General features: G+C 54.0%; 1 protein-coding gene across 2 annotated transcripts in view; it reads right to left on the reverse strand.

The window, feature by feature from the left end:
* Abtb3 (ankyrin repeat and BTB domain containing 3) overlaps positions 1-27,121 on the reverse strand; it is a 259,685-nt gene extending 232,564 nt beyond the window's left edge. For both annotated transcript variants that reach the window (XM_027941569.2, XM_027941522.2), the window contains exon 1: positions 25,549-27,121. In XM_027941569.2, the coding sequence (XP_027797370.1) occupies positions 25,549-26,683 (1,135 nt within the window). In that variant the 5' untranslated portion in view covers positions 26,684-27,121. The remainder of the gene's footprint in view (positions 1-25,548) is intronic.
* Positions 27,122-27,603: the final 482 nt, after the last annotated feature.

A 27,603-nucleotide genomic window follows, 5' to 3' on the forward strand; every position in this document is an offset into this window, starting at 1 on the left:
GGGACAGCCAGCTCCTACAGCTGTCCCTCCCCAGGCCACCAAGTTCTGCAGGGGCACCGTGGCCCCATTGCACATTTATACAAGGTAGATGTTTCCCGAATAAATGAATCAGCTCTGGAGGAACAGAGCCACTGCCCATGGGTAGGACGTGCAAATCCACATCTGGACCTCGGCCTGACCCAGGGTTTTGCTGAGGAGGACACTGACTCCTACGGGAGGCTCCGTGACGTTCCTCGGGCCACATACCACCAGATGCTGATGGCACAGTACACCAGGCCAATATCCTCTCCCCCCACAGTGGGCAGAGAGAGCAGAAACGCCCATCGCAAACGGGGACACGCTTTCAGGACACAGATGAGGCCGGGTGCAGTGGCGCACGCCTGTCATCCCAGCGACTCTGGAGGCTGAGGCAGGAGGATCGTGAGTTCAAAGCCAGCCTCAGCACCAGCGAGGCGCTAAGCAACTCCGTGAGACCCTGTCTCTAAATAAAATACAAAATAGGGCTGGGGACGGGGCTCAGTGGTCGAGTGCCCCTGGGTTCAATCCCGAAAGAAAGAAAGAAGGAGTCAAATGGAAAAACTCAGTGGATGCCGTGGGAAAGCTGAAGGGCTTTGCTATCAGAAACCCCGGGGCTTCTCCTTAGCCATGAAGCCTCCATAAGTAACCGACACCCTGTGAAATGGGCACCCAGGCTCCTAATGCATTAGGCAGGATGAAGACCCAAGTCGTGCCAGACGAAAAGCCCTTGGCACAGGGGCCTGGCACTCACTACCGATTAACAGTCACGGCCGATCACAGTGCGCCAGGGCCTTAACAGCCCGCGGTGCACCCTCCTGCCTCCCCAGACCCCGGTGCCCACCCCACAGCCCCAGGCCACCCCCTTGCAGGGTGCCTGGTTTCTAGGGGTCCCGAGAAGCAAATGAGAGGACGCCACAGTGATCTGTGGGCTTTCAGGGATTTAGAAACAACCCTCTGCATTTAAAATAACCTGACGCCCAGGAAAAAGGAGGAGGGCCCTCCAGTTCTGCCAATTAGGCCGTGTTCAATGGAAGGCATCCATCTGCAAGGGAGGGCAAGAATGTGTCTGGCAGATATCGCCCTTGGAAAAGTATTCCCAACTGGTTCTCCCAGTATTTCAGCTTTACCCAGAGAGAGGCACTGGGTAAATTTTAGTTTTGAGCCAGAGACTCCAATCCTGTGGCACAGGGCAAATTTGCCTCTAGGCCTCTAGGGAAACCAAAGAGTGAATCATGATCATTTCATCTGGGGAATACACGTCCCACAAAGGAGTAGAGCCTAAACTAGCTCCCACTGTGTTTTTACGTGGCCTGTAGAAAAGGAACGGAATTAATAGATTGTCTGTCTCCTGGCCAACAAAGGTCACGCCTGGCTTTGAGAGAGAAGAAAACAGAGTTTGTCTTCCCAGAAAACAAGCTGCCAGGAATCTTCAAGGGTGAGTCTGAATTTTTCTTAAAAGCCCAAACAGAGACGGATGTCTGTGCTGTCACATGCTCCATGTGCACCTGCGCCATGAGTCAGGTCCCCCGCAAGGCACGCTCTTCATGGCTACGGTACTGATAGCACGTGCTCCTCAATGTCAGGCTTGGGTGGGGGACAATGATCACCAGGCAAGTGCCCTACCACTGAGCTACATCCCCAGCCTCAGACATTGTAAAAATTCACCCCTGCTGAGGATCAGGGTTGCCAGTTAAAATACAGGATAAACAATTAGAACTGGATGTCAGATGAACAAAGGATGTTTGGGGCATACTTACACTCAAAAAATAATAATAATAATCATTCATTCTTTATCTGACATTCAAATTGGACTGGTATCCTGTCTTTTGTGTGGTAAAACTGGCAATCCTAGAGTCGGGGCTTTTTCTCATCTAAACCTTACAATAGGCATTGTACCCATTTTATAGAAAAGGAGACAAAAGCTCAAGGAGGTCACACCAGCTGCGGAGACTGCACAAGGACTGAGGCTGAACCTCCACCTTTGCAGCTGCGTGCCCGACACCTGTGTAAGGCTGGATGAACGAGGGTGAGTAGCCCGGAGCCTGTCCCATACCTTGGCTCTGAGTCACCGTCCCTCTTCGGAACCGGGCACACTTCCGTATTAGAGAAATTGCTCACTGCGCTGACGCTGCCCCACATTCTTGTTGGAAGGGGGCCAGCGGCTGGAGGACGAGGACGTGGTGGGGCCAGGTTCTCCCGAGGTGGAAACAAATCTCCTCCTGCCAGGAACAGCAGGAGACAGCCTGGACAGGGCACGCAGGTTTCCAGGCCCAGGGAGCAGCCCGGGGCAAGCAGAGGTGCACCCGCGGTCTCCCAGCTCTTCCCTCTGCACGGCCCTCCACCCCAGGTTGCCCGCACTTACACCTAAGTGTCACCTCCTCCGAGAGGCCTTCTGGACTAAGGCTGCAGCCCTGGCTGAGTCCCGCCTGGTCGCTCAGCACCCCTGAAGCCGCACCACAAGTTTAAAAGTCTGTTTACTGCTGAGAACAGGCCACGAGCAGGTCTCTTCTGAGAGCTCTTGATTTCTTGGCCGCTGTCACCTGGGCACCTGGATACTGTCTGGCATACAGTAGGTGCTCAGGACATATGTGCTGAATGGAGTCAGTTAGAAATACAGATATGGTGATGGAGGGGTGCGCATGTGTGTCTATGTCTGTGTCTGCACATGGGAATGCACGTGTAGATGGAGGAGCCCCCCAGAGGACACGTAAACACGCAGAACATCTCTCAACACCCACTCAGCGGCCTCTTTCTCCCAAAGCCTCTGTGATCCCTCCCCACCACGCCCCACTAGGGAGGCGGGGACCCCATCTCTGCACCCCTTTTCCCATCTGTAGCCACCTCCCTTGTCTGGGGCGTTGCCCTGCGTGAAAACTTACTAAATGGCACGTCTTGGCGTCCTCTGGAGCCCGCTGTATTTTTCAAAGGAGCAACAGGTTGTCCCCTGGCACATGCGTCTTGGCAGGGTGACCGTGCCTCTCCCCCGAGGTGGGCGGCTCTCACTATGGCTTTGGCCCACAATGAAGGGGACACAGTGCCAGCTCAGGACGTGGCCTTTAGCTGACCTGGAGGGTTCTGATTCCTGCCTCTTGGAAGCCAGAAACGCTACCTGAGACTGTGACGCTGTGAGGAGCCCCAGCCATGTGCAGAGGGGTCAACAGCATGAAGGTACCACGGTGGGAGCCAGCCCTCCAGCCGCAGCTGCCTCCGCGGGCACCTCAGTGGGGGTGGGTGGCCACCTGGCGGAGCCCACCTGGGTCCCCGATGCACACCATCAAGGTCAAAATAAAAGGGCTGTTGGAAGCCACTACTATGCATGACACAGGAATTGTCACCTCTGACACCCTCACAGGCAGAAACCCTTACTGAACTTCATATTGCCCAGCCCAGGACAGGGCGGGCTCCCAGTGGCTCTGTGAAATCCCCCTGAGTGGAACCGGCCGGCACTGAATTCACTGTCCCCCAAGGCAGGAGGGCGGCCTCCGTAAATAACGCCCTAATGTCCTCCGCCATCAGCTGCAACTACTCCCCGGCTCATGTGAAGAAAGGATGGGTAGCATTTACAGGGAGATTTACAGAACCTTCTAGAATGCCCTAAATGACAGGCCATTTGAGGGATGAAATAAAAACTACAGTTACACCTAGTAAGTTTTAAGAATATGGCCGGGGACGACAGTCACTGTAAAAACATCGCATAAAAAGACCCCATTTCTGCCCCTGGCACGGGGAAGCCCGGGCATATCTCCTCATGCCCTCCAGGACCAGAACGGAGATGGGACCCTGTGGCCTCGGCTATTTATGCCAAGCACTCAGAGGTGGAGGAAAAAGCAGACTTTTTTATTGGCTAAAAATTAAGAGCAGCTATATCGTGAAGGGCTTCCTGTTAGCTCTTGTAACTGGGAGATCTGGCGGTGATCCCAGCGACTCAGGAGGCTGAGGCAGGAGGATCGCAAGTTCAAAGCCAGCCTCTTTGGTGTGTGTCAGAAGCATTTCCTGGGCCCCCTAACTTCCCTCAATAGGGGGGTGCTTCCACAAGGGCCTTCAGTGGAGCCCTTGCCCAAGTCCAGACCCCCCATCTTCCCTGAGGTCAGAACCCAAAGGGACCTCAGAGCCACCACCTAGGTCAGCCTGGGCGGAACCCCTGGTCCACCCCTCCAGCAGCCCCAAGGGGCAGGGTTCCCCGATTCCCTGCTTATCAAGGAAGGGACCAGAAAATCCACCCAGTTTCTCTGGGTCCGACCCACATGGGTGCAACAGGGTCATCAACGGCTCACACCTCAGGGGACTGCTTTGGAGACGGAGCTCCTGTCTTGTCAAATGCTTAGAAAGTAGGAAACAGTGAATCAGAGAAGTTCTCCCGGTTGAACAGAAAGCAGAGCCCGGGGGTGGGGCCCTCCTGTCTGCCTAGCCCACCCTTGATTTTCCCTCTGGGCTCACAGCTCACCCCGACCCTTCTCCAAGGCCAACCCCCCAACACCTGCCCAAAGCCAGCTCCAACTGGAGAAGGGGATGCAGCTGCGGGGGGGGGGATTGATTCGTCAGTCCCCCCAGGTCCTTGGGTTTCCGTTGAGGAATACAGAGCCCGCAGTGAGTCCAGTCCCAGTTACAGAGGTGGGTCCCAACTGGTCTAAGCCTGCTGGTATGGTGACTGGGGACAAGGACAAAATCAAATCTCCCTCCAATTTTCTTGCAGACAGCTCCTGTAAAATCTACCTTCACAGAGAGCTCTAGAGCCAGAGAGCTTGGTAAAGGGGCCTCGGAGAGAACATTTTTCAGGAGCATCCCAGCGTCTACACAGGTAGAAAGGATCTCAGGCCTCCAGCGCACTTGACTTTGCCCATCTTTCCCACCCTGGGCTGGCCCCTGATCACTCACAGACTTCACACTCATCTCTCCACACCGTCTTAGTTCGTTTTCTGTTACTGTGACAGAATACATGAGACTAGGTAATTTATAAAAGAAAGAAGTTTATTTAGCTGATGGCTCTCGAGGCTGGAAGTCCGAGATAAGGCACCTGTGCCTAGCAGCCTCGTGCTGCTGCAGAACACGGTGATTAAAGCAGAAGGGCCAGCAGGCACCGCAGCCCACTCTTGTGGTTACTAATCACCTCTTACAGGCACCTCCTCCCCAAACCACCACAATAGTAATTAAATTTCAACATGAGTCTTGGAGGGGATAAATCATATTCAAAGAAGGGCTGACTCTACCCACAGGCACTCTTTTCCCCATCTTTCATCATTCTTTGTCCTCCTTAAAATACATAAGTGATGACTGGAGCTGTAGCAGCCATAGTGGGACCGTGAGGATACCTTGAGGCTAGAAACCATATGCTATAAGGAGGGCAGGGCAGAAAGACGGGAGCCAGGCCGTGGCCTCTCAGCCTTGGCTGTGATAACAGAGAAAACCAGCCCCCTCCCACTGTTAATTTGGTCTCTGACACTGACCGCCCGATACCCCCTGGCATCAGATTGGCTGAAGCATTAAAATCAAGTGTCACGACTGGCCGGTAGGGCACGTCCACCACCTCAGGCCATCTTCGGCACCCAGACCGTTGTCCCTGAACATTGAGTTCTGCTCTAACTGAGGAAGTAGTCACTGAGCTGCATCTTCATTGATCAGAAATCAGGAAATCCATATAAAAGAACAGAAGACCCCAACCCTCTCGAAGAGCTCACAGCGAAGGAGCAAAAGGCTTCCAACAGCATCAGGCCTTGGTGCTCCAGCCAGGCATGTCCCCGACAGGAGCACAGGCTGCGGAGGAGACCCTGAGAAGGGACATCGGCTGGGCTTGGAGCAGGAGGCTGAGGGGGGGGGGGGCCTCTGGCAGGAATGAGCGTGTCGGAGGAAGGGGAGTCCTGCAGAGGAGGGTCCCCTGGGGCAGGACTGGGGGGTCAAGAAGAAGAGCTTGGACCTGATCCCGCGGCCACAGGGAAGTCAGTGCATTGAGCGCGGCTGACGTGAGACGTCAGGGGGTAGGACGAGGAGAAGGTCCAGCTACAAGGCTGAGCGGGTCTGTGGGCTCCGGGGCCACTCTGGGCGGGGGTGAAGCGGGGTAGACGAGCTAACAAGGGCAACAGAACCAGCCAAGTCCTTCCAGCCGGAGCTTCTCAGGAGAGCCAGAGGGAGGACAGGGCGGCCACTCACTGCTCTTACCTCTCCTCCTCCCTCCCGCGCCCTCCGCACGCCCCCAGGCAGCCTTGGGATGGAAGCTTCAGCCTTCACACCCCTCCCTCTCCCAAGAAAAGTGAGGAGTGCGAATCTGGCATCCAGAGGCAAAGAAGGACACCGCTGGGCACGTTGGCACAGGAGGTGCCCACCTGTAATCCCAGGGACTCAGGAGGCTGAGGCAGGAGGATCACGAGTTCAAAGCCAGCCTCAGCAACTTAGTGAGGCTCCTAAGTAAATTAGCAAGACTCTGTCTGTAAATTAAGCCCTTTTTAAGGCTGGGGATGTGGCTCAGTGGTTGATCACCCCTGGATTTGATCCCAGGTACCAAAAAAAGATGTTGGACCCCACCCAAGTTGGAGACTCTAGACCCAGGATCGTGATGGCTTGGAATGGAAGGGACCTCTAGTATCATCAGGAAGTCACAGAACTCCAGGACGGCAGGGTCACCTGGAAGGCTCTTCATGGATAATCTAACCCACTGGGTTTCAAACTGGGTTCCACTGGGCAATGGGGTTCAGAGCACACAAAGGGGATACCAGCCAGAGCAAACAACTCTGTTTCTTGGGTTTCATAGAATGAGGTTCCCAGAAACACCGAGTACTCCCAAAAGGGACCACCACCGAGTACGGAAAGCACAGACAACCTGAGCCCTACCCTCGCTTCACAGATGAAGAGACTGAGGCTCACAGAAGGCCACACTCCCTTTCTTCTCCATCCTGTCCCTATGGGACTTACTTGGTCAAGGCCCACATTTCCCCCGACAGCCTCACGAGGTGGGGGAGGGTGTGATCATTCACTGCTGGACCCCAGCTGCGGGCACAAAACCTGCCCCAAGGAGCTCTGGGTGACCGCGGATGGAGGCAAACGGGCAGTGAGAGAGAGCCACCGCGGCCCAGTCCGGGGCCTCACCTGTGGCCTGGTATAGACCAGTAGCTGCAGGTGCCTGGGCCTAGGTGGGGGGTGACGGAGCATCCTCGGCTGCTCTGCCGAGTCCCGAGAGACCTGGAGGGGCAGGCGTGGAGTCTGTGCCCTGCCTTCCCATGGCCCAGCGTCTGTGGCCTCACCACAGCTGACCATGGTGTGAGCCTCCCAAGGGCACCGACTGAACTGTGTCATCTGTGTCCCTCCAGCGCCAGCCTGGACGAGGACAGACCCAGCCTGGCCTTTCTGCTTCTCGTCAGCCAATCTCTGACTTCCATAAACAGGTGACGATTCTCTTGAAAACATACGTGGGCACGTGTGGATGGCAAGGGGACTCAGCTAGAAGGGGCTCCGTCCCGGGAGGTCTCTGGCAAGTCTCCCAGGGGTGGTTGGGATTGGGTTTCTTTTTCCTGGGAAAGTTTGGCCCCATCCTGGACTCTGGGGGCTGTATCCGTGCCTCCCGCGGTGGCAGGTAAAGGACAAGTGAATGGTAAAGGTAAGGCTGCAGGCAGGGGTCCCTCTCCATCTCCAGGAGACCCCCAGCCCCAGGGAGGGGAGGAGACGGGACAGAGCTTACCATTAGGTTTTATCTAAATTTTACACTAGAATCTATTTATCATGACAACTGCATAGGACAATGTGTGTGTGTGTGTGTGTGTGTGTGTGTGTGTGTGTGTGTGTGTGTGAGCGGGGGCGGGGAGCCTTGGTCGGGATTAAAATTCTCGGAGGGACGTTTCTGAGGCCAATGTTTCTTTATGTCATAAGCCCAGGACCATTTTATTCCATGAGACAACTCGGCTCTTAGCCATCCTTGGACCCAAGAAAATAGCTGAAGGCTTCAAAGTGAAAATTATCAGCTCCAAAATATGAAAAGGAAACTGCAAAGCCATAAATCGATAACCATAATTAAACAGCTAAAACCCTTAATGCGAGGTCAACGTCGTGAACTTCTTCACATTCGTAACCATTTCATTATGTATGGGGAAAAAAAAAATATCAGTCTGGCCAGATTTCTCTCATTTTACGAGAATTCCTGTGGATACATCACAATGACAGAGAAATCAGCAGGGCAGTCCCCACCCCACCAAATAAGGATGACACATACACAGAGAAAAATGATCCCCAAAGCAAAACCATAACAAAATCTTTTTAGCCACAGATATGACTGTGTGTTCGTGCAGGATGTGGGATGGACGCTCCATAGGTATGGAGGACAGAGTTGAGGAAGGGTCTGCAAACCTAAGCTCCCCAAACTCACCCTAATTCAGAAACTAAGGCAAATGTCACATTTCTCATCATTCTGATGGTCAGGTATAGATAAAACACACACACACACACACACACACACACACACGGGTTGCCTGCCTCCCGGGTCCTATGGCACTAACCAAGACTTCGCATGACCTCATCCACATGAGAACACGTGAGAACTTCCTTGGAATTCAACCTGCGACAGTCACCTCCCATCTCACCTCTCGCGGGAAACTCAATGCAGTTTAAGGAAAACGTGATGCGTGATTCAGACCCGTAACAGAGGCCCTGGGACCGACTCCATGAGGATGTTCGTTAGGAGAGTCTTTTCAGTGGAAAACCTCCCACAGTGTAAAAAAAAAAAAAGGGTAGGAATCCTGCCTAGTGGCACATCTCCCACTGGGCAGACCCCAGCTGTTAGGGTTCAGATGTGGGGTGTCCCCCAAAAGCTCATGTGTGAGACAATGCAAGAACATTCAGAGGGGAAATGATTGGGTTCTGAGGTGTAGCCTAAGAAGTGGATTAATCCACTAGAATAGATTAACTGGGGAGGTGCGGTGTGGCCGGAGGAGCAGGTCACTGAGGGTGTGCCTTTGGGGTCTATGTTTTGTCCTTGGTGAGCCAAACGCTCTCTGCTTCCCAGTTGCCATGTCCTGAGCTGCTTTCCTACTCTGCCTCTTTCCACCATGATGTTCTGCCTCATCTCGGTCCCAAAGCAATGGAGTCGGCCTCTATGGACTGAGACCTCTGAAACCAAACACATTTTCCCTTCTCTATGTTGTTCTTCTCAGCCACGAAAAAGCTGACTCAAACACCCCCTTTCCAGTACCCAGTGCAACATGAATGACCTTTTGTGTGGGAGCAGAATGGACTTTGCGGCTGAGCAGAGGCACCCCAGGCTTCATGAGGTCTGCACTTGTGTTTGCCTTCAGGAAGAGCTTGATCAGGGCGGGATGTGGTTCCTCAAGAAAGACCCACTGTGGGGAAAACTCAGGTATCCCTGGATGGCAGCCCATTCGCTGTAGGCGAAGGTGGGAAGGTGGCTGAGGGCCCTCTGTGGTCTACAGAGCCCCACAGAAGCTCTGCTGATCCAGCGGTGACCTCCCCACAGCCCCCCTCTACTTTCTGAGTAAATGCTCCACGGACTTCCTGACCTCAAGCAGCAGCATCTGAGGCCACATCCAAAAATGCCCTGGGGAGCTTATGGGGAGCCCCAGATGAAGAAGGAGGGTGCAGCTGGTCAGACCCCAGATTCCATTGGGGCCACAGAGGTTGCTGGGGAGGACAAAGTAACTCCATTTGTCCAGTGGCCAACCTCCACGTCCTGACCAGCCTTCAGATGGGGCCCCTGCATACTCTACCACCTGGGTGTCGTCAACCAGGTTCTCTGGGCTCCGAGGAGCTGCCAAGAGTGCTATCAGGAAGCTCAGAGTGAGCCCTGGACTTGGAACCCCACGGCTGCTCAGGCTGCCGCTCAGCAGGGAAGACCCTCCCCCCTCCCCCTGTCCCCCTCTCCCGTGGCCTAGGACATTAAAGCCCATCCCATGGCTGGTGTGAATGTTGGTAGAGACACTTGGCGGGACACGGATTTGGTAATAATAAGGTATCGTGGCTTCAAAAGCACAAGCTGTGTGGTCTGATGAACACGGCGGCCCCCCTCCTCCTGCCCTCCAGGGGCTGCTCCTTTCTGTTCCCCTCAACCAGCCGCTACACTTGGTCCCAGGGAAAGGAGGAAGAAGAGGCGGAGCCAGTGAGTCAATAAGAACATCAGGATGAACCAGCCGAGAGGGAGAGTATTGGAATCAATGAGTGCCACCCTGTTCTAGAAAAAAAACGCTCTCGTCCTCGCCATGGCAAAACCAGTTTAGATACTGGCCGTGGAACGTGCCTTTCCTGTTATGCCAGTGCCTGGCACACTTAGTCGGCACTAAATGTTTCCCAATAAAGGAAGAGAGGAGCGCTGGGGAGAGTGAGAGTCTCTCATTCCATCCTAAAGAGTCCTGCGGCAGGGAGAGAGGAGGACCTGTCTGATTAGATTGACTGACAGCTCTCCTGATGGGAGCTGGCCCCGCCCCCTGCCATGGAACTGCCCGGGTACCTTAGTGCTGCGCCTGGCATCATGGGAGCATCACTCCCTGGCTACAAGGTACTAACAGGGTTAGCATCAGGGCCTGGCGATGACCAGTCAGGTGACCATGGTTGGGCCCCAGCTCCTGTGTCCCAGCTGCATGGCCTTGCCTGAGCCCTTGAGCCTCTTTCTTCAGGTGTTGGTGGGATTAAATGAGATACTATTGGGACAGTGGTCAGCAGAGGCTGGGACCCGATTGACTTCAGGGACCGGACACTGGTGCTAATCATATCTAAAGAAAGAGCCACAAAGCCTCATTCCTTTCTTCCCAGGGTGGCAGGGCGTGATGGGGACACCACCAACCTGAGAACCAGGGGGCTGAGACCCAGGCTCAGCTGGGAAGTGAGGTCTTTCTTCCTCTAACTCAGGACTTTCTGCTGCCCACCACCCTCGCTCCCCTGCAAGCAGCTGTGCCACCCCATGCAAGTCTCTGAATCCCTGCATCTCAGACGCAAAACCCATCTCACGCCCAGACTGAAGACAGCAGGGCTGTGCCAGAATTCTGGAGCCTTCTCGCGGCTCTAAGATCCCACAGTCCATGAAGACGTGGCTTTCAGCTTTGAAACAGGATGAGGTTTCATCTCCCAGGCAGAAAGTGGGCACAAAGGGATAATGAGCGTCTCATTTCTTTTTCACTCTTCAAAGAGAGCGAGCAATGAACAGGAGAGTTGTTCAGGGCAGACTCCCAGCCAGCTGGCCAATGGTCAGCCAAGGGCTCCTAGCCGGCCTGACCGTGAAGCGCCACCCAGGCCACGGTTCACTCCGCCCGCCAGGAGTACTTACTGAGCATCCACCGAAGTACCGGGGGGACAGCAGTGACGAAGACAAAGTGTACGGAGCGTGTTCATTGAACAGATATGCTTAAGTGCCTACTATGTGCCGGATGCCGCCCAGTGATGGAAACTCCCTGGACTATTCGACAGAGTCCGATGAGCGCATGATGGGGGTTTTGCATGACTGGGAACAGCACCCCCAACGCCCAGCACACTTGGGAGTGGACGGAGCTTGCACTGACCCACGCCAAATGCTTATTAACCTCCTGCCATTTCCTGCGAGGCGGGCACTTTTGTGAGTGAGGAAACTGGGGCTCGGAGATCAGTCCCAAGGTGGCACAGCTCCAGAGCGTGACGCTGGGACTCGAACCCAGGCCATCTGATCCAGACCCTTGACTGTAACTGCCGGCCCCGATCCCTCCCCTTACGATCAACTGGATTAGACACGTCAGTGACGAATGACTTACGCCCCGTGAGTCACCGCATCCCAAAGCCACCCTTTGCCTACTTTGGGGTTTAGGAATTCTGGACGGGTCCCTTCTGTTTATGAGCAATTGGCTCAGCCACAAAACTACTGAGGGCACAGGAACACCAACCTTCCTCAGGTACAGAGGCGAGGCGGTTCTAAAACCCAGACCTTGGAGAGCCACGGGTGACGATGGCAGCTGTGACAAATGACAGGCGAGCACTTGGGCACGGAAGGTCGGGAAGTGTCTGGCTGGACGGGGCTATTTTTGGTTCAGAGATGACTTTGATGAGTTCCACCTCTGCTCCCCGGAATCAGAAATGCCACCTGGGAAGTGAGGGTGCAGCCGTGAAGGGGAACAAAAAGAGCTTGGCATCAGGAAGAATCAGAAGGGACCTCACCCCGGGGCACGGAGCAGAGGGTCACCTTCAGCTTTGAAGCGCCGGGTCGCTGGGCCCTGAATCCACCATGCGCTTTATTTCCGACCTTGATGGTCCTCGTTGGCTTTCTTCTCTCTTCCGTCCCTTCCAGGTCCTGGAGCCCTCCCGGGGTCCCCAGCCTGGCCCTCACCTTCCTCTCCCTCCTCAGCCCCGCCTGGCTCAGCTTCTCCATGCAACATGCTTTCCTGGCTTGTCTCAGGGGCCAAAGCACAAGCACAGCCACCTGAGCCTCCTGGGACGTCCCATCTGGAAGGACCTGCGGGGTGGGGGTGGGGAGCCGCCTCACTCCCCCCACAGAGGTCTCCAAGGCCCTTCACCGCCCAAGGGCCGGGGAGAGCTGATCTGATCAGGTTGATGGGCCCCACTAGGCTCCCACTAGGACATGGATACTGCTCCTTCCTCGTGGGCCCTTTGAGTGGTCTGCGAGGCTGAAGACCGACGTGCTCCCACAGCTGTGGACACAGGGACCACGCATGCGCACCCGCCATGGCTGACCACTTCTCTCCATTGATCTTCAGGACACCTGGGTTTCTCCCCGACTGCTGTGGCTCAGCCTCCAGAGCTGGCTCCTTTCCTGCTGGACTTGGTCCCCTTGTGTCTTCCACACTCAGTGCCTTGGGGACCCTGCCCCAGCTCCTGGCTTGAAAACCATGCACAAGCTCTCTGTTGCCCGTCTCCAATCTCCAAACCATCCCTGCTCACGAACACCAGCCGTGACTCTCCAACTGCTGAGTGAACGTCTCCTCCTAAATGTGACAAGGGCCCCTTGAATGAGCATGTCCTGGGCTCCTGATCCTCCTGCATCTCCCCATCTCATCCGAGGCAACCTCACCCTTCCAGTTGTTCAGGCCAAACGCCCTTGAGTCGTCCTTGAGTCGACCTGTTCCCCAACACCGTGCTCAGACACTGTCTTATTGATTCTACAGAAGCCACCTCCTCTCAGTCCACCTGCAGTGCTCGCAAGAGCCCCCCCACACTGCTCTCCCAGCCCACCCCTTGCTTTTCTGGAGTCTACTTTGTTCTATAGCAAGTATCACCTTCTAATACATCGGATCATTTACTCCATCCCATGTGTCCTTTATTACCTGTATAGTTACCTCTTGCCATTCTCTCCCCCCCAGAGTGTGAGTTTTGTGAAGGTGACAATTTTTGTCTATGGAGGCTAAGCATCTAGAACCACACCGAGTACATAGTAGGTCCTCGATAAGTATTTGACAGGTAAACGATTGAATGAATGATTACAGTGGATGGGACACTTTTACATCTGAGGATTCCTCTGAGCCTCAAAACAATCCTGGGAAACAGGTGGGAAGCAGGTATGCTTATCATTTCCATTTTCAGATGAGAAAACAAGTCCAGAAATGTAAAGCCCTTTGCCTGAGATCACACAGCGGTTCTAGACAGAGCTCTGTGCTCTCTTTTGTCCTTAAACCCTCAAGGGCTGCCATCTCTGGCCACGACAGTGCCTCCCAGTGAAGCCCAGACCCTCAGAGCTCTCTCTCTCCTGCCTCTCCAGACCCACACCCCAGTGCGCTGGAGACGAGGTTTTCAGGTAAGGTACGCAGCTCGCTCATTTTGTCCCAGACCTTTTGACACCAACCGAGATTTTGAACCAGCTTCTGACCTCAAGACGCTCCTCCAGAGCATGGGAGGGGGAGTGCTGCTCCTGCCCTGGCCCTCTGTTTGCACATGTCTCACCACGCTGGGCGCACCGGGAGGGACGAGAAGGGGCGCAGGCAGCAGAGCGGGGCCAGGAAGCGCTGGGGAGGTCACCACATGCAACTTCGTAACTCTCTCTAGCTTCCCACCAAGAAACTTCCCTGTGGCTGAGTGCCACAGGGAAGTTCTCTGTTAAGTTCTCTGTTAAGAGCTGCATGGCCACTCGGGATGGCTCCTCTCGCACAGGCTGCTAGGAACCTCAGGGGCAGCAAGACTAGCCCACTCCATCAGGGCAGGCAGGAGAGCAGGGCCTTGCCACTTGCCCCCACATGTCGTGGCACGTAACGGGGAGACTCGCCATCTTTTCCACCCCTGCCCTTAGTGCTCAGGCTTTGAGGTGTGATGGCCTGGCGAGACCCCTGGGCCTGCTGCCATTGTCCTCCCAGTCTAGGACCAGCTGCCTGACAGCTCCCTGCCGCAGGGGTAATGTCACCCTACGAGACTCTCGACAGTTACCTCCTCAGCCTTCTGTCTCTCATCCCTCGTTCGCTCCTCCTGGCAGCTGGGAATGGAGCCAAGATGCAGGGGCTGGATCCCTGCTCTGCACCCTGCCGACTACAGGACTTGGAGCAAGGGTCTGCACCTCTCTGGCCCTCGGTATCCTTCTCTGGGAAAGCCGAGGTAAGAACGCCTCTCTCGCAGAGTGGCCGAGGCTCGCCGACTTCAGCACAGTGCCGGGGATGGCAAACGGTCCCTGGCTGGTAGCTCTCCCCACGGCTACGTGCTGGGCTTCATGGATTCCCAAAGCACTGCTTCTGGGCTCTTGCAACCTGGACCTGGGACCTCCGTCAGTCCCCACTCCAGGAGGAGGGCATGGAGGTCCGGAAAGCTCGGGGACGCCAGGTCACGCAGCGTGGGTCCTGAGCTCAGGAGGCCTTGGGGCTCACAGAGGGAGGGCTCAGGACGGCCTGCCCTGTGCAGTCCCACATGACGGGGCTCTCAGAGGCCATGACAGTGCCAGCTTGTCCTTGGTGTGTGTCCTTAACCCATGGCTCTCATGCTGGGAGAGAAAGAAGCCTTGACACAGAGCCACACCCGCTGCGGCAGACCTGGGTGGGAGAAGTGGGTGCAGGGAGGGGAAGGGCCCCGCACCTGCCCCCCCACACACTACAGTGCAGAGCCTCTGGCCTCTCCCCAGCCAACTGAATAAGAGGCATGAAGAGATGTCACCAGGCCCCAAACTGGGGGCCGCAGAAGAGTGGAAGGGGGAAGGAGATGGGGGAGGCGCTCCTCTCCCTGCCTGTCACACCCTTGTCACTTGACCCTCACAGGCGTCCCCGTGGCCTGTGTTACCACCATGACCAGGAGAGGAGGTTGACAAGGGGCCTCCAACTACCACAGGTGCAGTCCCGTGCATCTGTGAATGAATTCCTCCCTGCAAGCTCCAGGGGGCACGTGGGTTCAGCTCTGGAGGGAGGGGGACCCCGGGGCCAGCCCCTCAGACAGCAAAGTAAAGACTTAAGAGGGTGGAGCCAGCCGGGAGGTCAGGGAGGGAAAGGCCAGTCCTGCTCCCCACTACTTGAAACTCTCAGAGGCACCCAGAGAAAGAGGTAATTCGTGTTCACGTGCTTCTGGGGCCCATCGCGACCCCCTGGGTGGTACCCTGAGCTGGGATCAGGAAGAGCCCAGGACACAGGCCACCAAAAGGAGATCCCTTGATCCAGGCCACCTCCGCCCCCAGGGCAGGCGCCGATTTTGTACGATTTCAATCACCCCTTCTCAGCTGCCTCCCCGACTGGCGCCGGGGGACTGTTAATTTGATTCTGCATTTAGCACACCTGATCTTCACGGTAATTGCTTTCATTGGCTCAGCCACAATCTAAGGGGGACCGTGGCAGGCTTCCACGCGGGCGTGTATTTTACTGTGAGATGCAGAGCAGGATCATGAATCCATCCCCAGCGCCACAGCTCTGTCCTACTCTGTCTCCCAAGAGTGATCTGGTTTGGCAGAGACCATGCGTCACAGAGGAAGGGAGGTGGACAGGGACTCCAGAAACCTGGGGACCCGGTTCCGGCTATGTCACATGACCTCGGGCAAGGGAGTGGCTCAGCAGGGCCTCAGTTTCCCCATCGGTAAAATGGGAGACTTGAATCAGCTGCTCCCTTGGGATGAGGTGAGAGAAAAATAGAATTTGAAGTCCTCGGACTCAGATCCAAGCCCTACTTTGCCCCTTATTGGTTTAGCAACTCTGGGCGAGTGACTCAATGTCTTGCAGCCTCAGACTCTTAAGATGGGGTGATAACAACCCCCAACAGGTCCTCCCACACTCACCTTTTCTTTCCAGGATGCCTTTTGTACTGCAGCCAACATGAGCTGAGCTTTCTAGAACACAAATCTGATCACAGCCTCTCCCTCCTGAAAAGCTCTCAAAGACTCTTCGGTGCCCTCATACCAGGCAGATGCTTGGCTTAACCTCTGCCTGGCTTCCTTTGCTCTCCTCCCCTATCCCAGCCACCCTGGCTGATCCTCCTTCCTAAAGTGCTCCCCTCTACCACAGGCCTTTTGCACCTGCTCTTTACATTCACAGAGCACTCTTCCTACCTCTTCCACCAAACTGGCCATGCTGCAGCCTCATCCACACTTCATTTCCTTAATGAAATCTCCCTTTGCTCCCAAACCTGGCTCCCAACCCTGTGAGCCTCAGTGGAGACTCACAGCCCAGTTCTTCTCTCCTTTGTAGCAACTGTCAGAGTTATAAATTTGCATTTGTATGACTCTCTGATGAATAAACTAAATCCATTGCAGGCCTCCAAGCTCCGTGAGGGCAGGGACCATGTTACTTAACATCTAACACGGTGCCCAGAGAAAGAGTCATAGTAGATGTAGTAAAACCCAGTGATGGCTAACATTTATTAAGCAATTTCTGTCAGGCACTTTCTAACAGCCCTATGAATTATATTTCATTATTATTCTTATTTGGCCAAGAGAAGACTGAGTCACAGAGAGGTTGGGTAATTTGCCCAATATCACACAGCTAAGTGGTCAAATCCCAGAAGTCTAGTTTTTTATGGACTATCAGAAGCCACTCAGTCAGTAAGGCAGGGTTCAGGGAGCACTTCTTTAAGCAAGGAGGCTAGCCCTGCTACGGAATTAATAATGGTATCCGCTAACAGGTATTGAGCATTCATGAGTGTCCAATGCTATTCTAAGGACTTTCACATGAATTAACTCCTCCAGTCCTCCCAACAACCCACAAGGGAACACTGCCATTATTCTCACTAAACAGATGAGGAAATTGAACTCAGGAAAGATGAACTGACTCGTCCAAGGTCACCTGGCTCGGAGGTGGTGGAGTCAGAATTTGAACTTGGTCCACCTACCTGCAGCTCTGCAACTCTCTGGAAAGACCAAGTTCAGTCTCCACCACAGAAGAACCAGAATAAAATCTCCATGATGCCACAGTTTCCTTCCTGCTTTGACCAGTGCTTCCAAGGGCACCGAGCCTGCCCAGCGGGGCAGGGTATGGACAGAGCTGCCCCTGAGCCCGCCCAGCCAGCCACTGCCTGGGGCCTCGGCTGAGCAGCCTACACGGTGATCTGATGAAGAGCTGGGCAGTGACCACGGGGCAGCCCGGGGGAGGGAAGCTGGAGGAGTGGGGGTAAAGCAAATCCTGGGACCACATCCACACAAGGACAGTCGTCACCCTAACCACCAGCACCCCACAGAGCCAGGCCCCTCGGCCGCTCTGGGCTGCTCTGGGCTCCTCTCACGGGTTCCTACGTTGTACTTCACCACTGAGCAGCTCAGAGCACAGACTCTGGACCCCAAATCCCATCCCTACCCTTTAGTACTGGTGGCATCTCAAACCGGTGCCTGAACTTTGATGAGCCTCAGGTTCCTCCCCAGGAAGAGGGGGGACTAGAAACACCCACTTCCTAAGAACAGGGTGGAGATGAAATGAGGTAATAAGTGTGGAAGGCTTCCTAGCACCCAGCTCAGCAACTGGCGGTTCCCCAAAAGATAAGATGCAGGAGGTGGCGGAAGAGACAGACAGGCACAGAATGCAATCTTCCTGGAGCACAGACTCGTGCAGAATCAGATTTACCCATGTCTGAGCGCCTCACACCCGGTCACTGCTAATCCACGCCATTTCCAGCACAGGACCATCAGGGATAACAAAGATGATAGATAACCGTTACCAAGTGCACGCCACGAATGAGATACTGGGGTACACGCTTCCCATCCCTTGTATCATTCCGAGCCTCACAAACATTCTGTGAGACAGTCCAGAGCCAGGCTGTCCAACTCGAGTCCGGCCCAGCCACTTGAAAGCCACTGTGAACTCGGGCAAATTCTTGCAACTTTCTGTTCCTCCACTTCCTAATCTGTAAAACAGGGTCACAGGACCTGCTTGGTGAGGTCGCTGAGTTGGCTAGCTGCTGGTTTAAAATGCACGTCCCTCAGTAGTGCAGAACTGTGGTCAGGGTCGCTGGCTACCCGGCCAAGACCATAATTCCCAACCCCCTTGCATTCTAGTCAAGGCTGTGGTGGTGGTGGGGGTGGGGGGGGGGGTTCTGGCATGTGGGATGTGGAAGGATCTGATACACCCATATTCAGGACTGTCTCATAAAAACTCAATCCTCCAGGCTGGGGTTGTAGCTCAGTGGTAGAGCGCTTGCCTCGCACGCGTGAGGCCCTGGGTTCAGTCCCTACACTACAGAAAAATAAACAAAGAAAAATAAAGATTAAGAAAAAGAAACCTCAGTCTGCCATACTCTCTGTCATCCCCAATCAGAGAAGTTTCTCAGAGTCATGTTCAGATGACAGAACTGACATCGACTTCCATGGACAGAGTAACACCCTACATCACCTGTACTTTAAAGGAAGGAGGAAACAATTTCTATTGTGTTCTGCCACAAAATCATGAGGCCTTATCTGATGCACAAGATAGCATTACCCTAACTGATACAGAAATCAGTGCCAGAAGTGTGTGCTCTAGAGATGTGACATTGACTTAGAGGCTGGAAAACTGGAGACCTATGTCATTCAGTGGAAACTGTTTGGTTTAATTGTCATGTTTGACAACTTGGAAGGTAGAACTCAGGCCTAATGATCCACAAGATCTAGAGAAAATGGTTGGGAAGAAGAATAGCTGATCAACTTAGCTGCTCCGATATTTAGTGATAGGGACACAGAGCTGACTAATACAGCAGCATAGATGAAAAGCCCACTAAATTGTTGAAGGAATTGCATTGGCAAAGTCCATAAGCGTGGACTTGAAGTCTTTTCCTGTTATAGCATTATTATAACCCACGAGCACATAAAAGTTCAAATTCTGAAAGATCTACAGCCCCCTCCCATGACCCACTTCAGGTATGGTCAAAAAGAATGATGGACAGAGAAAATCTTTCCCTGGACAGAGTTGAAGTGTAGAGAATAATGAGCCAGTAATCTCTTCTCAGAGAGCAGAACAAGCACCTAATCTAGGAACCTACCTACTGCCAGGTACAACCCCTCGGTGGCATTTGGCATGATTTCATAACTACTAAGGACCAGGCCTGCTGCGTGTCTTCTACGCAGTTGTGCTGTGGTTACCGCACCCTGTCCTGACATGGTGTGCTGAGGCGGGGTGGAGACAATGGTCCACCCTTGACTTCAGGTCCCTAGGCCATGAGGAGCCACATGAGCCACTCGGGCCCATGGATGGGACTGAGCATCACCCAAAGATGCTGAACTTTAAGTTGGGAGAAGTGACCAGATAAAATATGGATTCCTCCCTTAGGAAAAAGGGTAAGGAGGCGGCACTGGGTTCAGACAGTCAGGAGCCAGAGGACCAATGACACATCTGGCCGTGACACCTGGGCACAGCAACCCAGGTCTCTTCCAGGCTCAGCCTGTAGCACCTTTCTTAAGATCCCCTGCATTCTCATCCTCCTGCATCTATTGGCTGGATGAACGTCCAAGGGAGGCACTGAAGGCCTCAGATTGAAGATAAACACAGCACAACCCCCCATCAATCAGCCCTGGCACCTAAATGACCCTTCTGCCTCTTCCCACCCATCAGTTTAAGTGAGTTAAGAAATGACCTTCCATTGTGTTAAACTACTGAGATGTATGAACCGTCTTTTATAATAGCTGATGTAAATGTAGCAATTATATAGGGAGAACTCGTAAACCAGAGCCCAGCACGTAATAAGCTACAGAAGTGTAACTATGACTATTACGTACCCATTTTACAGACGGGGAAACTGCAGCTTACGGGTGTGTCTGACTCCAGAGTCAGTTAGTGTTTTATATTTACCTCACAGTAGATGATAATCAGACCCATTTTATAGATGAATTGTCATCTCGCTCAAGGTCACGGATAATAACAGACTCAGAATTAGAGGCCATCAGCACCCCAGCTTGACCTCGGGTCTCCAGGTTGATCCCTCGTGGTTTTGTTTCAGGAAACACCCAACTTTCCAATGACCCAGCCTTGAACCGACAAGTCTACCCAGAAAACCAAATAACCCTCTACTGACCTAAGTTCCAAGTTTTCATTCACATCAAGCCAGTTAATTAAAAACGTGCTCTGTGAACAAAGATAACTGCTACAGGCGGGCACGCGAGATGGCTTTCCCTGTTCCTCTGAGGGGCCGAGGTCCTTGTAGGACATTGTTGTCCAGCACAGCCACTCTCTGCCATGGAACAGGGTGACCAGTTGGGCAGCAGAAAAACTGCTGAGCAAGCAGTTATGCAGAGTCAGGGTCCACAGGGCCGCAGGCAAGCAGAAGAGCTGAGCACCGACCTCCCCACCAAGCCAGTGCGGGCAAGGCGAGGGCTTGGGTAATTAATGTTTATAAAGAGATTGGGGAGTCCTGAAATGAAAGACTATTCAAAATCCCCAAAGTATTGTTATCACCAGCCCGAATGATCTGCTTTTGAAGGAAGCCATCATCATCATCAAGGGTGCCGTGCCCGGCTGAAGCCTTCACACACCCCGTCTGATCTCATCTTGCGATGGCCCCACGTGGCAGGTTTGGGTTTCCTTCTTTTTGTGTGTGTCTTAAAACTAAATGTAATCAATCCTCACTGCACCGATGAGAAAACCAAATTCAGCAAAATTAAGTCACTGGCTAGAAACTAGCAGAGCTGAAATTTGAGACTAATTCTTTCTAAGTACAGAGACCTTCTCTCTTCTCTTCAAGCTTTTCCTGCATTTAAAATAAAATTTCATTTGAGAATACCTATGGCTTTTTTTGTCTGTTTTTTAAAAAAATGAAGTCTATCTTGAAATATCAAGAAATGCATAAATTTCAAGTTCATGATGTGATAGGTTTTGACAAATGTATACATTTGTCAAAATGAAATGAGCCCCCACTCTATCAATGTAAGGGACATTTCTGTCACTCCACACAGTCCCCTGGTGCCCCTTCTCTAAAGACATCTTTTAAATACATTTTTTAAAAACCAGCAAATAAAATAAGCTAATTTCCTTTTGACCAGAACGATCTTTTTGTAGCCTTGGTCATGAGATTATCATACCCATGGGGTCAGTCGCTTAGGTAGGCACACTGACTATGGTTGGGAATATCCAAAAGGGAAATCCCAGTAAAACTTTGTGCCCTGCTGATTCCATCGCAATGAGCATAAGGTGGTAAGCATATCTGGACTCGAGAGAGATTGTACTTCCATGTCCGATTATCACATCATTTCAGCTCCTACCCATGTGTCAGGCACTAGACTGGCATCCTTTAGAACACACAATCTCATTTAATCTTCATCATTATTACCTTCGTTACAGCACAAGAAAATTGGGCTCAGAGAGGTTAGGTAACATAACTAAGAACACAGAGAAAATGGCACCTTTAAAATTCAAGTCCAGGGGGATCTTTATAGCATCTTTACAGATGTTGAGGAGCAAGTTTTAAAAGCCAAACCCTGAGTGGGCTGGTTATATTCATTCAACTAACAGTGCAGGGGCATGGCCCAAGTGCCCAGCTCTGCACAGGGTAAGATGGAAGAAGAATGAGTGAGAGAAGGGAGGGCTACCGGGAAAATCATGATGAAACCACATCTTCAAGGATGATGGAAAGGGGCCAGCCCTGGAGTTTCAATACAGTAACTAACATGTACAAAGGCTGCCCACTCCTTATTTAGCTTTAACAAAATGAATTTGGGAAATTCAAATTTTCAAGCCCCCACGAAACACCACTCCTCCCTGGGACCTTTCAGCTGTTGCCCCAACTCCTCAAACAGCTGAAAACCAACCAAAGAGAATCCCCAGCTCTGAGGGCTGTTCACATCACCGCAGAGTGCAAGATCTACACGCCCACGCATGGGATTCCTCAAGGCCAACTATCTTGCTTGCAGAGGTGAGTCCCAGGTGACCAGTTTTGTGATTCCTCACACTTGGCAGTTTAGCAAATTAGAAGGACAGACAGGTGGAGAGATTGGCAATAAAAAGAGGGAACCACACTAGAAAGACTTGCACAGGTGATTCAAGAAACTCACAACACAACAGCTCCTTTTAGGACACCATTGTGTTATAGCTCACTCAACTCAACAGGCATCTAATAAGCTCCAACTGTGTACCAGGCCCTCCCTTAGGCTTGATTGAGGTTATAAAAACATGTACAGCCAGCACCCTATTACACGCCTGTAATCCCAGCGGTTTGGGAGGCTGAGACAGGAGGATCGCAAGCTCAAAGCCAGCCTCAGCAATTTAGAAGGCCTTAAACAACTCAGCAAGACCCTGTCTCTAAAATTAAAAAAAATTTTAAAAAAAGAGCTGGGGATGCAGCTCAGTGGTTAAGTGCCCCTGAGTTAAATCCCCAGTACCCCCCACCCAAAAAAAAAAGTAAAATTCAGTACTGCCCAGTTCCGTTTGGTAGAGACAAAGTATAAAAATGGAAACAAAAAGAAGTCAGGTTGTGAAGGGTCTCTGTTCAACTGTGTAGATAATGAAGGGAAGGAAGGATGGCCTGAGGACAGGGGACTCATCTGTCACTAAAGTCATACAGACAGTGATTAAGAGGGTGGACCCTGAGGCCAGGCCTTCTGCATTCAGACAAACAAGATATTTAGTTCCCTGTTTCTTCCTTTGTTAAGGGGGATAAGAGAAGAACTTTTTCGAATGGAGCATTGAGGATCAAATAGTCAATATGAGGAGTGAAGATGGACCCATGTCAGCTGTTATCACCTCTTACCCAGTGCTTGCTTATCCCCTAGCATTTAGAAACCGCTCAATAAATATTGATGAACAAATGAACTCATAAAGGAATAAATAAATGATGCTACTGAGTTAAAGGGGGTAAATCTATTATAAAAGGTATGTCCTCCTTAAGGTTTGCAGCAAGAGTTTAATAGGTTTGATATTGAACGTTTGTCGCAGATACCTAAGACATTAATCACTCATTCCTTAACTCTTCTGCATACATTGTCCTGCCACTTTAAACAAGCCCCAAGAAAGGAGATGAAGAGATCACAATGAAATTACAGTATATCTCATGCTCGAGAAGGCTGAAGGTCCCTGAGACCCAGGAGTTAAGCTCTGTGGTGTAGGAAACGCCTGATGGCAGCAAGTCCCAACCACCACACACTCACCCTGCCCAAAACCAACTCTGTGGTCTTCTCTTTCCTTAAATTATACTTACTCCAAAAAAGAATAAACACAAACACTGTCTTTAAAAGATGTTAAGGATCATAAAAGTAAACGTATTTGAAAAACATAGGGGCTACTAACAGAGGTACAAGAAGACCTGGGGTGGGGTGGGGTGTATCATATACCTAGCTCCTGTGCCTGCCAGAAGGCACCGCTTCAAGAGAACAGCAGACACAGATGAAGCCCAGGGCCCAGATTTGCAGACTGGAGCCTCCTGAGGGGAATGCTGATCTCCCACAAAGGAAATCTGGTGGGAGGAAAAAGGAGAGGTTCCAGTCTAAGAAGGAGCATAGAAGGGGAGAAAGAGAGATGGCCCAGGGTTAAAGGATGATTGAAACCGGACACTGGGAGCACCCATGGGGAGAACATCAAGCCCCTCTGAGCTTTTTGGTGGAGTTGGGCTTCCAAACAAAGAACAATCCAGTCCAAAGCTCCTGGGTTTTGCTGGTGAACCCCCCCGCCCCCCCCCCATGCTGAAGAAGCCCATACAAAGCCTAATGCTTTCTACCCAATGTTTCCATTCTCAGTCCGGATGGGGTGTGTGTGTGTGTGTCCTCCTCGCAGACATCTTTTTTGGGGTTGTGCCCTCCTTCTGCAGGCAGCAGAGGGGGTGGGGCTCTAGCAAAGAGATACAAAAGAGGATCAAAGCGGGTCCTTCGCCCCCAACACATAGACCCACACCTCAATCGCTTTGGTCCTTTCCCCCCTCCCCCACCTATGATCAAACCCAGGTGAAGGAATCCGGAGCTGCAGGGTCGTTTCCAAAAGGTTTCAGCTGGAGCCCTGCGCGCTGCATGCCTGCTGGCTCCTGCGCACACTCCCAGAGTACTTACACAAGGGGCACACATCTACCACATGCACACACTCGCATGTGCACACTTGCCCCCCCCCCCCCCCCAGAGGCCTAGCCGCGCCCACTGCATCTCTCCTTCAGCCCCCGGGAAACAGACAGGCAGCAACATGAATGAAATCTGCCCAGAGAGACTGCATTTCTGCTCCAACCACGCAACCTCCGGCCAAACCGCCGAATATGTAACAAAGTTTTATTTCGCTTTTCGAGTCTCCAGTTACGCTTCTACCATTTCCTGTGGAAAATTGAAGCTTTGAAGTGTCTAGCAGCCCCGGCTTTCTCAGACAGGCAGGCCCGCCAGCGCGAGCTCTCAAAAACAAGGGCCTGGGTCCCACCCCCTCCGCCACCAGAACTGCGGGTTCAGACCCAGCAGCTCCAGCCTCCAATACAGGGCGGTGCGAAGAAGGACCCGCGGAAACGACGCCCTGAGCTGATAACCCCCTCCCGAACCCCGCCCCACCACCATCCTGCTTGGGTCCCTCGTGGTGTGGCGCTCCTTTCAGCCAAGTGGTGACAGCTGCAAATCCCTGCCGGAGGGAACCTAGACGGCTAGAGCTGGGAGGTCGGAATTGAGGGCTTTGTCCACCGCTCAGCATCCCCCGCCATCACCAGCTGTGTGCTCTGGTCCCCAAAAAAACTGCCCGGGAAAAACTTGAACAGATCCGTCCTCGCTCACCCTCCCACCACACATACACATCTCCCCCACTGTTTCTAGGCCAAGCCAGCTCTTGACCCTTCTGCCTTTACCGCCGCCCGACCCTCCTTCCCCCGTGGGAAGGGCCAGGTCTTGGGCCAAATAGAGAATGGGTGGCGGAGAGAGGAACGCGCCTCCTCCCGAGTCCTAAAGAGTCAAACCTGTGGGCACGGGAATGGGGCATCTTAAAGAGCCAAACAGGGTTCTGGTAGAAGATATGCACCAGGTGCAAAAGATCTCAAACCCGCTTTTTGAAAAATGGTGTCGGGTTTCGCTCACAGCAGACAGCCGCTGCCCCGCCCCTGGGGTGGGGGGCGGAACCCGGCGCTCCAGAACCTGGGCTGCTTCAAGTACGCGATCTCCAACACGGTGAAGAACGCGCGCGTTTCTGGCCGCCCCCTGCGCCGCCGCCCCCTCAAAAGCTTGGGGCAGTGGCTGGTGGCCGAAAAAACGCGGGAGGGGGACGCGAGGCAAACTTGCGCCGAGAGTTAGCAGAGTTGGTGGAAGGGAGAGGCACCCGCGCCACCACTTACCGCTGGCGTTCTTCCCGCAGATGAGGTGCTGGTAGGGCTGCAGAAGCCCCCAGATCTCGGAGTCGTTGTTGACCGTGTGCTCCAGGGTCTCCAAGGTGAACTTGGGCGCCTCGTGGAGAGTGTGGTGGTGAAGGTGATGGTTGGCTGCAGCGGCGGCCGGCGGGACTGCGGTGGCGGCCGCAGCTGGCGGGGCGCAACAGCTACTGCCCCCGCTGGCGCTGCTGGCTGCGCTGCAGGCGCCGCCGCTCGCCGCTCCCCCTCCGGGCGCCTCCCGCTCCTTATCCGCCGCGGGGGCAGCACCGGGGCCTGAGCTCGGGCCTGGGCCGGAGCTGGAGGCCGAGCCGGGGCCGCTGCAGCTCCGGGGGAGCCCGGAGGCCACTACCCGCGCGTAGATGTCCCGGAAGAGGCTCTCCATGCAGGCAGTCAGGTAGATGGCGGCGTGCTCGTGGATGCGCAGGGCCACGCGGCTGTCCACCATCCAGCGATACACACGGCCCACAGAGAAGGTGAGGCCGCAACGCGCCGACTTGCCGCGGCCCAGGCGGTCCCCGCCAGCACTGCTCATGTTGTAAAGGGACAGTGCGGCCAGCGCCGCTGCTGTGCAGTGCGCCGCCAGGCCCCAAGACAGCACGATCTCCATGGCGCTCTGAATCTCGTACTTGGTGCACTTGGCGAAGCGCAGGCTCAGGCGCTGCGCCTCTTTGGCGATGCGCACCAGCGCCCGGCTCACCAGCATCGATAGCTTCGCCAGCGCGTCCTTGGGCAGGCTGCCGGGTGCCACTGGGCCTGCCCGGGGATCCCGCGAGCGCAGCAGCAGCACCTCCAGCTCCTGCAGGGTCCAGGGGACCTCGTCGAGGTCCGGCAGCAGCCGCGAACAGTGCTGGCCGGCGCAGTCCAGCCCCTCGGAGTCTTCCACCAGGGCAGTGTTGACGGTGTCAAAGCTGTTGTGCCGGCTGTGCATGGAGTCAGTTAGAGGCGGCCAGCAGCTCCCGCCATACGGGGACGCCGGGTGCGAGTCGGAACAGCACAGAGACAAGTTGGAGGAGCGCACCGAGTCCGCCGCGCCACCATAACCCGAGTCCAGCGTCAGATCCTCCAGCGTTCTTACCACGGGCTTCTTACCTCTCCTGGCCATCGCTGCGCCACTTCATGCTGCGGCCGACGGGGAGCCGAGTGGAAGGAGCAGCGGGCGCCCGGGTTCGCGGGGCAAGGGGGCTCCGCGCCGCCTCGGCTCACTTTTCCACCAGGTGTTACCAGCACCAAGGGTTACTACTTTCGGCTGCCTCCCGGAGCTGAAATGCACAGGGCAGACCCTGGAGTCATCTTCCAGAGCCTGGGCCAGAGCTGGGGCGCACTGAAAAGCGAGCCAGACCAGGAGGGACGCTCCCTCCGGAACTCGCCCCTTTCATCCAAAATAAAAAGTGTCTGGCCCGGTCCTTCCTGGGCCTGAATGGGTGCAGAAGCTGCCGGGCGGCGTCTACAATGTCGGTAGGATGGAGGCTGCCCCAGGTGCCGCCGCAGCAGCTCCGCTGGCAGCTGGCTCCCAGCTCGCGGCCGCAGCTCTCTCGGTGCCCGCCCGCCCCGCACTGAAGCACCGCGGCTGCCAAGGCCGCTGCAAACCCTGCTGAACCTCAGCAAACCCCGGGCAGCCAGCTGGGCGGGCATATGCAAAGCAGGAAAGGCGAGGAGCCAATGATGTTGGAGGATGCTAATTACTTCGCCCTTTTAAAAAAATCCTCCTTACCACGGGCCCCGCCCCTCAGACACGCCCCCGGCCCTGACCAAGGCTACAGGAAGTGGGGAGCGGCGGCCTAGGAATTGGGGGATCCGTGGGAGCATAAAAACGCAAAAGCTGCCGCCCTGCTGCTGCTGTCCCGGCCCCTCGTGCTTCCGGCTCTGGTACCAGAACGCGAGGGTGATAGGTTTGGCAGGTGACCATACAACTGGGGTGTGCACCCCACAGCGATTGACAAAGAGTCTACCCGAGGGTCATTTTCGGCCCCTGCCTTTTGGACTTCATGGTCCCTTTTCAAATCAATACTTGGAGATTGTTTT

Source organism: Marmota flaviventris, chromosome 3 (genome assembly GCF_047511675.1).
Source record: "Marmota flaviventris isolate mMarFla1 chromosome 3, mMarFla1.hap1, whole genome shotgun sequence".
Classification (NCBI taxonomy): Eukaryota; Metazoa; Chordata; class Mammalia; order Rodentia; family Sciuridae; genus Marmota; species Marmota flaviventris.